At 34.0% G+C, this 12,979-nt stretch overlaps 1 protein-coding gene across 6 annotated transcripts in view; it reads right to left on the reverse strand.

The window, feature by feature from the left end:
* Positions 1–12,979, reverse strand: part of STXBP5 (syntaxin binding protein 5) — a 163,679-nt gene that overhangs the window by 79,144 nt on the left and 71,556 nt on the right. For all 6 annotated transcript variants that reach the window (XM_060114516.1, XM_060114511.1, XM_060114510.1 and 3 more), the window contains exon 9: positions 10,874–10,952. In XM_060114516.1, the coding sequence (XP_059970499.1) occupies positions 10,874–10,952 (79 nt within the window). The remainder of the gene's footprint in view (positions 1–10,873; positions 10,953–12,979) is intronic.

Below are 12,979 nucleotides of genomic sequence, written 5' to 3' on the forward strand. Positions count from 1 at the left end.
TCTGTTATTTTAAGAAAAACAATTGAGATTATTTGGTTACAATGATAAAATCTAGGCTTTCAGGTAAAAATATCAAGAGTCTGGAAAACTTTTATCTGTCATGCTGAGCTTCACAGCTTCCCAATACTTAAAAGACTTTCCAGATGAGATCAGTGGTAATATTAACAATTAAAAAATATATTACATAATAAACTGTGTCAACACTAGAAGATATGAATGATTCACTGAATCAGTATTTTCCAAAATAAAACAATTCCACTCATTCTTTTTGGAATTTTAAAGTTATTTTAAAATATATTTTTATGTTAACATGCAAAGGGTTTTTATTATTTTCAAGTGAAGCAATACATATTTTTAAAATTCTAACCTTTATTTCCAATATGGTAAATATCAATAGATAAAACCCACATAAATAAAAGTTCTTTGGGATTTTCCATAATTAAAAGTGTAAAGCGTCCTTAGATTAGTTTGTGGACTGTTTGCATACACCTAAAAATTAAGCCCACACAAAAGAAAATATGCTATGACAGGTTTTCATTTTAATAAAGGTTATAACAATTAATTGGTTATTGTAATTATTAAGAGATTATATAATTATATAAACGGGTATTATAATTAATAAAGGTATTATAATTAATAAAGGTATTAAGTGGGCTTGAGTTTGTTAAAGAGGATTCTATTTGTACAACGCAAAGAAATAAAGTAGCATTCTTTTCCAAGTTATCAACTTTTGACCATTAGTATAGTGATATTTATCAAAGTCCTATGATTTCTCTTCATACTAGATAAATTTTAATGTCTTCCTTAATTATTTAAGAATTTTAAAGAGTTATTTAGCATCAGTCCTCTAACATGTGAAATCCTCACTTAAATGACTGGCTTACAATCCACAGATTTGGAGATAAGGGCAGAAGAAGAATTCATGAATCTAAACTTTTTAAGGCAGTCTTTGTCATATGGAATTAATTTGTGATTAAGTGGACTGTAATGATTAATTATGAAAGGGAAAAAAGATCTCAGAACACCTTCCCTACCTTGGATGCAGAAATTTGCTTAAGTGCTCCTATGAACTGAATATTTCATGAACCTTAATAACTTTAGAAGAATTACAGTACTCTCTTGTAGCCCAAGCTGATGATAACAAAAGCTAGTATGATGAAGTTGCCATGTCTATGGCAACATAACTTTTCTCTACCTGTGCTTTGCAGGACAGAGCATCAAGTGTAGTGTGAAGTTAAACTAGAAAGCAAAACAAACAGTAAGCATCAACATGGTAAATTAATGAGATAAAGATACAGAGTTTAGAAGACTTATCCTAACCACACAAATTCCACAAAACTTATGCTTTGGTATTTCAATCTGTTACAGTTTTTATATACAGATTGGTTAGGATGAATAAGATTTATAAGGATATAGCAGCAATTCATATTAGTGTATTACTCTGGTTCTTACTAGAATCAATACACATAGGAGAATTTAACTATGTAACAATTAGGCTTTCTTTTTTCTCAAAAAGAAATCTAAACTTTTTAATGTAATCTTCGCCATATGGAATTAATTTTTGATTAAATGGACCATATATAGGGTTCACAGTGTTACAAGTATGATTTCAAAGCCTGTTTATAAAAGAACATTAAAAGTCATTTATTGCAGAAAAAGCCTTACATGGATTTGATTCTCGTCCTCTAGAAAAATATAATCTAAATTATATAAGCTGATATCAATATATATTATAAACAACTAAGTAAAAGTACTAGAATAATCAGTGAACTATCACTAAGATATTTAGTCTATGTACAGATCTCAAGTGTAAGCATTTTAGGGATGGGACAAAATGTAGATTAGGATGTATAATGATGGAAAATATACCCTTACATTAGCTTGAACAATCCATAAAGCTTTAAGGATGCACCAGAGAACCAAGTCAGAGATGGAGGAGGCATGGTTCTAAAAGAAGAAACTGAAGGAAAGCTCAGAATGAGCTTCAGTAGTAGGTAAAGTAGAATGAATCAACTACAGGCAGTAAAAGAAGGGGATATCTGAATAGCCAGAACAAATAAGCAACAATTTTGAAAACAATTAGGTTTGAAATAAAGCTGTACATTTTAATAAATAATACATATTCAAAACTATAGAAAAGCATATGAATAATTTCTGGTGCCCGTCAAAACATAAAAGCTTAGCTGGACAATTGCTTACAAAAAATTAAATTAGAAAGTTTCTATGAATCATTGCTGCTTTGCCTGCAGATACAAACAACTTTAACTTCAACCCCAATTATGACAGCAGGCTGCCATTCCATTAACAGCAGTCATTTAGGAGTTCAAATTATGGTTAGAGAATTTAAGATAAATCTAAAGCATAAATGCTGATTTTTAAGGTAGTGAATTAATAAAACAAAAAAAGTCATCCCACATTGATGAGATGGATGAAACTCTTATATTTTATACTCAGCTCTTTAAAGTATACTTTCAAAAAGCAATGTGACAATTTGTCAAGATTTATAAAAATATTTTATCTTCAAAATTTCACCACTGGAAATTTACTGTAATCGTAAAATAGTAAAAATCTTCTGTTGAATTCTCTGTAACATCAAGAGAAATACGCTCACTACTGTATTAATTATATTATAAACCTGATTATAATATTAAAACTAAATGTTCAGAAAAAGGGAGGTATGACTGACTGAACTACACAGCCTTGAAACTAATTTAAAAAATTGATAAAGACTATAATACTTTAGACATACTAAGTAGAAAAAAAAATACCAAACTGAATATGCTCTAAGAATATAATTAAGTGAAAATGTATATGTATTTGAAAAAAGACTTAGGGAAAATAACAAATGAAAAAAAATATTTTAGAATAGTGGAATTACAACAGTATTTGCGACTAATCCAACTTTTTAAAAAGTGCATTTTTCATATGAAATACCATGAAAATAGTTTGCCAATTTTAATGTCACTTCCGTATTGGTCATTACACTTTGTATTAAAGTACTGTTAAAATGTAGCTTATGCTGAAAATTTTTTTGCTTCCTAGGCCACTCAAGAAAAACTATACAAATGAAGCCACGATATTATTATGATTCATCCATTTGACAAGCGTTTTACTGAGCACTTAATATGTGCTGGTCACTGCAGCAGGGGCCAAGAATTCTTGTTTTCCATCATTTAATTTCCCCGGCTTCACTGCATCCTTTAGCCAGCACACTCCCCTCTACCACACTTTTTATTCTTGTCATCTACTTCAATGTTCCATTTCAGGACCTAAAACCTAATCTTAATCCTAAGATTATTGGTTCTGTGGCCAAAAAATTTCTCCAAAAGAATGGATCATATAATCATATGACAATGCTTTCAATATTTAAGAAAGTTATCTTCTCTCTCTGTACCTTTTGGGTTCAACATGAGAAATCCACTCTAAAACTTTCTTCTAAAATTATTTCATTTTCAGTCATGTACCACAAGGTTCACTGCAGCTCTATTTACAATAGCCAGGACCTGGAAGCAACCTAAGTGTCCATCAACAGATGAAAGGATAAAGAAGATGTGGCACATATATACAATGGAATATTAGTTGGCCATAAAAAGAAATGAAATTGAATTATTTGTGGTGAGGTGGATGGACCGAGGTCTGTCATACAGAGTGAAGTAAGTCAGAAAGAGAAAAACAAATACCGTATGCTAACACATATATATGGAATCTAAAAATAAAAGAAAAATGGTTCTGAAGAAACTAGGGGCAGGACAGGAATAAAGATGCAGACATAGAGAATGGACTTGAGGACACGGGGAAGGGGAAGGGTAAGCTAGGACGAAGTGAGAGAGTGGCATGAACATATATACACTACCAAATGTAAAATAGATGGCTAGTGGGAAGCAGTTGCATCGCACAGGGAGATCAGCTCCATGCTTTGTGTCCACCTAGAGGGGTGGGATAGGGAGGGTGGGAGGGAGATGCAAGAGGGAAGAGATATGGGGATATATGTATATGTATAGCTGATTCACTTTGTTATAAAGCAGAAACTAACACACCATTGTAAAGCAATTATACTCCAATAAAGATGTTAAAAAATAATAATGTAAAAAAAAATTTAAAAATTATTTCATTTTCAGTGTCTCCTATTCCAAAGGCTCTTTCTTTTCTGCCATTAATCATATGGCGGTCTTCCCTAATTTAAAGTAAAAATTAAAACCTGCATCTTACTCTTCTTGATGACATATAACTGCTACTTATATATACTGGTGAATTCACTAAATACATGTTCTAAATGAGTATTTTCTATTGTGAATCCACCCATTTCTTTTTCTTTCTTAAATTTAATGTCCCTATATCCTGGCTCATGTTTGAAATGATGCTAATAAAGTACCCATACAAATTAATCCTTCCTACAATATATATCTCCCAATTTTTCTTCTGTTATCATTCTAATCCATCTTTCTACAGAAGTATACAATGCTTACTTACTCTCTCCTACAAACACTTCAAGAACCTGATATCCTGGGTTTCCTTTTTTCTCCCCCTGTTCAGAGTCTATTAGTCTTCCTTTCTACATCTTTATTTTAGTGTCTTTCAGGATAAAATACCAGTGCTGGGAGCCTTGGTGCTAAAGGGTTCTGAGCTGTCAGGGAACCATTCTATATGTGCTTCTTTGTCTTACACTCAGGAAACATCACCTCCATTCTAGTAACCACTACTGGTTAAATATATTTCAATGGCTTGATACACGTTTACTTTCAAATAAAATTAAGAAGTAAAACTTGCTAATGATACAAAAATGGATTTGTATATCAGTAGACTTAATTAAATATGTGATATCAATTATATCTTAGCAGTAATGAATTATCTATATATACATTAATATGTATAAAATGGATAACTAATAAGAACCTGCTGTATAAAAAAATAAAAATAAAACTCAAAAAAACCCCACCTAATATATAGAGAAGCTTAAAAATAGAGGAATCTTAGTACTTTAAATTGATAGAAGCCACGGACAAAAAACCCAAACTTGAGCATATACTTATATACCTACTAAATGAAGTATTCTGATGTCAGAAGACAGAGCTATCAACCTAGTAGTCTCACTTTTCTAGCTACACAGGATTATACAATAATAGTGTTTGTTAAGGCACTGCACATCAAATGTTATCTTTAAATCAAGAAAGTGAACAATAATTTATCCCAGTTAGGTACAAGGTTTGAAGAGTAAGATCGGGAGAAAATGTTCAACTTTTGAGAGAATGAATATAATACAGATAAATCTGGGGGGGGGGGGGTCATAAGAATGTCTCTGAAGATAGTGATACAATGAGAATTAGCCAATTTGAGGTTGAAACGTGCTGACCAACATGGTAAAAGTAACATGAAAACAGGGAAGGTTATCTGATGATGCATGTGAAATTTTAAGAGTCCATGGACTCAAAGAGGTCTTTTCTCATTAGGTACAATTAAATGTAAATCTGCTTGTGGATTTCTCCTAAACAGTTAGTATAACACCAAGTGCCATGACCACAAAGGGATATCATAAAATCAAATGCGGGAATCACCAAATTAGAATTAAATATGCAGCCTGGAAGCAATCTGTGAAACTCTCTAGTCCTGAGTAGCTAGGGTTACTTGCATTAAGTTATCCAGCCTGTTAGAGGCACAGACAGATCTCTCATCTCACATTAGTGTGATTACTTGTATTGAGTAGCATTTAATATTAAATTTAAAAAGATGACCTGATAAACTAGCAAATATAAAAGAGAATACAATTCTTGGTGAACTGAGTGAGTTGTGAATCATTAGGATAATCCATCCTAACCCAGGCTGTTTGTGATACTGACTAGTACACTGATTAAGAGCTCCAGCTCTGGAGTCAACCTGGGTTCAAATTCCAGCTCTGTTACTTCATGAGGCAAGTTAGTAAGCTCTCCATGACTCATTATCTATAATCCTAAAAGGAGACAATAAAAGTACCCAAGTCATAGTGCTGTTATGAGAATTATGAAAGATAATGCATTCCAACTGCATAGCAGAATACCTGGCAAATAATGGATGTTCACTTGATCTACTAATTCTTTTCTTGGTACTTGAAAGCCAAGCCATCTAACTAAGGGTCTTGAGTTCAAGATATAAGATGCTATTTTTGTCTCAACTAAGAATATAAGAATTGCTAAGACAAAAGGAAACAACTTGTGATTCTGAATGTGGTTTCTCTTCTTGCTGCTATGGCTTATCAAGAATTGAGATGGATGAGCAGATGGAACATCTGCTGAACAATGCTTTGGTGGCAAGAGTTCAGAGAAAAGCAGAGGCTCCATGAATGAGAAAATACAAACATACTTATTGATGTAAAGACTATTACCAAACCTGTGATCCCAAAACATTGTTCTCGTTGAGCAACATATCTGTAAATGAATTGAAGGTGAGTTTCTTCATCTGCAGTTTCAGCAAGTACTTTAGCAGAGCAGTTGTTGCTGGGAGATCTGCAGGTATGAGTGTAATCTTGGGGATTGGTGGTTAATGTGAACACAGAGCAGGCAGTAGTAGAGTACGTACAGGGAAGAGCACAGACTTGATTAAATCTGGGCTCTTCTGCTTATGAGCTGTATGACTTTGGGCAAGTTACTCAACCTTTCTTCTTCAGTTTCCTCATCTGTGAGATAATACCTGCCTCATGCGGTTGTTGCTAAGATTAAATAAATATGCGTAAAGCACTTTGGCAGCACACACATAGCAGATGCAGCACAAGTGTTAACAGATATAGTTATTTAAGAACAATCTACAGTCGAGAAGGATACAAATCAGAGAAAGTGAGCCCGTGTTCTGGAGAAATAACTTTGTGCACAGGGGAGTTTTGGGGCTTCTGAGAGTTAGGATTCTCTCATCAGAAACACGACACTGGTAGCAGTGGGGGAAACTCAAGGGTAGCAAGTTTGTGAGGATTATTGAAACAGATCTTTAGATATTTTCATGAATATCATGAATGTATCCCGAGTTTTTTACTGTAATCTGGTTTTTTATATTACATAGGTAATCAATTTACCTACAGCTTTTAGCCCACATATAAAATTAAAGAAATCACCATATCTACTCAACTACTTGAAAACAAATTCTGGCACCAGGGGTGGGAGTGGGAGTAAGTGGAAAACAAACACAAAAGCCCAACTTTTCCTTAAAGATTAACGTAATTGGCTTCCCTGTTGGCACAGTGGTCGGGAATCCGCCTGCCGATGCAGGGGACGCGGGTTCATGCCCCGGTCTGGAAGGATCCTGCATGCCGCGGAGCGGCTGGGCCCGTGAGCCATGGCCACTGAGCCTGTGCATCCGGAGCCTGTGCTCCTCAACGGGAGAGGCCACAGCAGTAAGAGGCCCCCATACCGCAAAAAAAAAAAAAAAAAAAAAAAGATTAACTTAACTACACCATGCATATATACGTGTGTGCCTATCAAGGGTATCAAACTATGGCCCACTGCCTGTTCTTGTATGGCCTGCAAACTAAGAATGGATTTTACATTTTTAAATAGTTCAAAAAATCACCCAAAATAATGATACCTGAAAATTATATGAAATTCAAATTTCCAAGTCCATAAATAAAGTTTTATTGTAACACAGCTGCATTCATTCATTTAAGAATTGTCTACAGCTGCTTTGGGGCTATAGTAGCAGAGCCGAATAACTGCAAGAGACCCATATGGCTTGTAAAGCCTAAAATATTTACTCTCTGGTCCTGTACACAAAAGGCTTGTCATAGCATGTGTTATGAAGAAAGGGAGTAAATTAACCTCTTAGCTGTGCTTCTCCAAATGTAACTAAACTGCCACATTTAGCCGTGATCATATTCACTTTTAGGTTCCCTAACAGAGAGGCTTCCCCTCAACCTGGTGCTTTATATAAATCGTTGAATCTTCATAACAACTCTGAGGTAGATACTACTCTCATTCCCACCTTACAGAGAAGGAACAAGCACAGAAAGCTTAGTTGATTTGCCGAAGGTAGCACCTGAGTGGACAGGCGATTCAGACCCAGGTGGTGCGGCTCAAGAGCTCACGCTCTAATCACTTTGCTCAAGCATCACTGGCTGCAGGACTTCACACCTGAGTCACGTTAGATTTTACAAAAAACAGCTTCAACAGAATTGACTTACCATTTAATTTTTGACTCTTTATTAAGAACTGGCCATGTAAAGAATAGCTGCGTATCTTTAATAAAAGTGCTATTAAAATGTAATATTAAGTAAATTGTCATTGTTCCCTATGTAAGGGAAAAATCTTGTCTTCCCTGGTATAATATATACTTTATTAGAAAATAAAAATTATACAACATCTTGATTCCATTTTTTGTCAGTTTACCTTTAACATTAACAGTAACAGCTAGTTTATCATTAACAGAAAACAGCTAAGTCTTCATGGCTGTGCTTTTCTATACACCAGCCTATCTTCTTCTTCCTTACATTCAATAACACTGTGCTAGGACAATTAGAAGTGAGACAGGTATGTGTCATGCTTTCATCAGTCTGAATATTTAATGGGAAAGGCATGCATTAAACAAATAATTTCATTATTAATGACAAGTATAAGTTTTAGATAGGAAAAATACAGTATTCTTTGAGAGTATATTACTAGGGACACAATCTAGTCCACATGGCCAAGACATATCCTTAAAAGTAGTGACATCTATGCCGAACTATAACGGATGAGAGGGAATCCTTCGGCTTTGAATTATTTCTAGGTAAAGAGAAGAAAATGTGGAAGATTCTGAGCAGGGAAGGATGGCCCTTCTAATAAAATCTGGTAATTTGCCAACATGAACTGATAGAACACATTCTGCTGGCACCTGCCCGAGACACTTGCTAGGAACAGGCAATGTTGAGAGCTGCCTAGCTTGCTTAATGGAGGGTGATTTTGCTCTCAATGGGAGGGGTGTTCCAGTAGCTCCCAATGTTGGCTATGTGCTAGAATTCTGGGGAGATATCTCAAGGAAATGAGTCATGGAGTGAGAAAAAAAAAGAGCTCATTTAATTTACTGAAAATCTTATCCCAGGTGAAAAAAGCAATTAGAAAGTTGGAGAAGACTGTTACCAGAAGGTTATCTTATTGATCTATTTAACAGTACCTACAAATGCATACAAAAGAGCCAGACTTTTTTCATTTCTGATCCTATGAAAGGAAAAATATCACTGCCATCCTGAAGAAACCAGGAACTTATAAATATTACCACTAAATAGGAGTGAAAACAGGAATAGGTAGAACACAGAGAGGAAAAAAAAATATTCCCTGTACTTTTGCCTTTGTTGCCAACCAATAGTTGTTAAAATGATTAGATAATTCAGAAGACAGTTAGCACTGTTAGTTTAAATGTTTAGACAATTCATCTTATGTTGTATTATAAACATAGGGTTTTTTCTTCTGGTTCTCCACCCCACCCCGTTTTGCTGTTATGCTTTCCTATTCACATACATTTGCCATAGAACAACTACAGCAAATAAAAGGCAATTGGTAGTTGGAGGTTTCCCAATAAAAATAAGGGCAACCGTTTATAAAAAGTTCATTATGTACCAGGCACTGTGTGAAATGTTTTGAATACATGATTATCTCACTTAATTCATTACAACAACCTTTTGACCTATTATCACATCTATGTCATAAATGAGGAAACTAAAGCACAAAGAAGTCAAATAACTCTGTGCCAAAGGTCACACAGTGAGGGATGCCATGGTCAATTAAACAGATGCTATTCCTCTTGGAGTTCAGTCAACATTTTGTCTGAACACAGTATATCTTCTGGGTCCCAGAGGAAGGCTAAAGAGGATCAATGAAAAATAACAGCAATCTTAAGATTCTTCAGCCTACTATCTTTTTTTTGAATGAGAAAAAGGCTGAGTTGAATTAGATTGAGAAAAGAATGGATTGAAAAGGGAAGTAAGCCAGTTATAATAACCAGTGGTTATAAGCTGGTATATAAAAAAATGTGCGAGTGGTTCTAAACTTTAGTGTGCATCAGAATCTCCTGCAGGTCTAGTAAAAACAGATTGCTGGGCTTCACCCACAGACAGAGTTTCTGATTCAGTGGGTCTGGGGTGAGTTCTGAGAACTTGCACAAGTTCTCATCTAAGGCTGCTGGCCCAGGGACCATAATTTGAGAACCACTGCACTATATATACTACATAAATTCACTCTCTTACAACATAGCTCTAGTAAATAAAACCATACACCTTTCCTAGGAAACTAGAACATAAATAAAGGGGCTCCTTTAGAGGTTAAAGAGATGTGGAATTTTCAAAGAAATCTTAAAAATTTTTTTCCTTTATTATATTTTTAAATATAACATTTGGTATATACAAAAAACATATGTAAGGACCATATAAATCTTATACCTAATTCACAGTGTAAATCAGTCTCTTCAAATACTACTGATGATCTTCTTTGGATATTAAGCTGTATTTATTATTGGAATTGCCAAATATTCTTAAAATAAGATTTAATTTTTGAAGAATACTTATAACTTTTGTAATGAACATATATTGTATAAATAGGTTAAATTTTAAATCTTTTTTCTTCATTGCTTATTCCACCATTTTCACTAGTGAATAAACACTACTGCTACTGAAGACTAAGCTAATAGAACATATAAAGTTGGACAAGAAAAATAATTCAAACTTTCCAAGATATATTGTGAAATTACTAAAGACAGAGAGAACACAATGAAATATTTTATCTTAAAATTATCCATTTTAGTTATCTTGTTAAATAAAGGAAGCATAAAATTTATGACTGGGTTAGACCATTCTAAAGTAGGCTTTCAAAAATAAATTATAAGAGAGCCGTCAGTGCTACTTCAGTAACTATATACAATGAATACTGTCAGTGAAGTAAAATCTTACCCAGGTCTAGTCGTTTTGAATTCCACCTTGAGGATAGGCTTGCATGGTTCTGGCTTCTTCCCATCCTTTAACTGTTTTCCTAAAATATATTTTCCTGCATTAAATTCTAAAATTCTAAGTTACTCTAAATTCTTATACATTGACAGTTTATAAAATGAAATATCATGAAATCCACCATGAAACATTTTAAAGTGGTCTTGAAAGAAGTATTTAATACAAAATAAGATACTTTAAATGATCAATTTACTGTTTGAAATTCAGTGCTAAAAAGTAAATAAAATAACTTGTCAACAACATTTATGTGATAAAATTCTAGTAAGAGAAATTCAGTCTTTCCAATGTTCTTAATTGAAGATAAGGAAAATAGGGTCTCAATTTGCTCAATGAATTCAAGTTTTAAAATAGCTTATTTGAGAAAAATACATCTAAATCATATTTCCATCCAAAGTGACAGGCTGCAAAATTAAATCCCTATGCTAATAAATTCAATGGCATGAACTTACATTTACATTTACTCTCTTACTCATTTACATTTATTCTCTTAAAGTAAAATCCATCCATTGCAATGTCCAGAAGATTGCTAAAATAAACCAACCTCTATAAAGTGTCAGAAACTCATACTGTCAAATAATTTTGATTATTTTTTAAAAGGTTGATTTCTGTTATGTATTTTTACATGTTCATTGTATTAACAACTCAGAAAAATTAAAGAAAATAAAACATATTATCCCCATTTCTTAAGGGTTAATCAGTCTCACCATTATTATACTATTTGTGAAGATCCCAAACACACACCGCTACCCCAACACTTCTTATCCTCTTTCCCAGCTTTTTCCCCAAGAGTAACTAGCTCATTCTAATGAAGTTTGTATTTTCTTTTGTTTGTTGTTTGCCTCACCAACAAGCATGTAACTTCCATGAAAGCAAAGGTTTTTAAGTGTGTGTTTTCTGGTGATACATCCATGGTGACAAACATTGTTTGGCACAGAGTGGACACTCAATAACTATTTAATCAGTGAATAAATTAATAATTTTTCTTTAGGATTAATTTCTAGAAAAGAGATACTTAGGTAGAACTGTATTCCAGAAAGGAAGAAGAAAGTGTAGGAGGGTATTTTGCCACACGCTTCCTGAACAGTGCTCTTTTTTTTTTTCCTGATTTGGTAAGTGGAAAGGGTATCTCATTCTAATTTGTATTGATTTAATCCCTAACGGAAAATTCTTAGGCTTTATGATCATCTGTATTTCTTCTTTTAAAAATAACTTATATCTTTTACCCGTGCTTGTATGTTATCTTCTTTATATTTAAAAATAAACTTAATATTCAAAGGTCATTAACATTTTATCCATATGTTGCAAATACTCTCCCTAGTGTCACTTGTGATTGATTAAATAAGTCTATCAGTCTTAATCATGTTTCTATTTAAGAAAACTTAAAATCCTAAAATGGCAATTCTTCCAAAATTAACTTACAAATTTAATGTAATTAGAATTCCAACAGCTTTTCTTAAATTTGGACAAAATGACCTTAAAGTTCACATGGTGGACTCAATGCCTATAAACAGCTAACAAAACTAAAAAAGGAGACTGACTTCCAGAATGACAAAGTGTGACCTCCTTGAACTTGCTCACTTACTATAAACTCTGAAAATTAACTGAAGCCACAAAATGAGCGTTAACATTATCTACTCAATGGAAATGACCAAACCTTGGTAAGACAAGGGGGACTGGGATGCTTTGACGAGGGCTATTCCTATTCCCTTTGTTCCCCAGCTCAGTGGCCCAGTACCATGAAAAGGCAATAGCATCATCAGCCAACAGAGAGGACTGAAGTATATTTGCAGTTCCATTAAAACCAGATTCCCTAGAGGGCAATCAGTACTTTGTCCCAATCTGCAGCTCTCTGAAAAACTCTACTCCCAAGGCATTGGGGCAACTTAATTTGACAGAACAGACATCAGCTCAGAGAGACAAAAAGCCCTACCTTCAGGGCATCACAGAAATAATAGCAATCTGCTGGCAATATCACAGCTGCCTAAGGCGGTGGTTTTAGTTGAGGCAAAGAAGATCCTGGGCAGGAATTTTTTAAAAATCCTGAAGAACTGG

The sequence above is a fragment of the Mesoplodon densirostris genome, chromosome 12 (assembly GCF_025265405.1).
Source record: "Mesoplodon densirostris isolate mMesDen1 chromosome 12, mMesDen1 primary haplotype, whole genome shotgun sequence".
In the NCBI taxonomy this organism is placed as follows: Eukaryota; Metazoa; Chordata; class Mammalia; order Artiodactyla; family Ziphiidae; genus Mesoplodon; species Mesoplodon densirostris.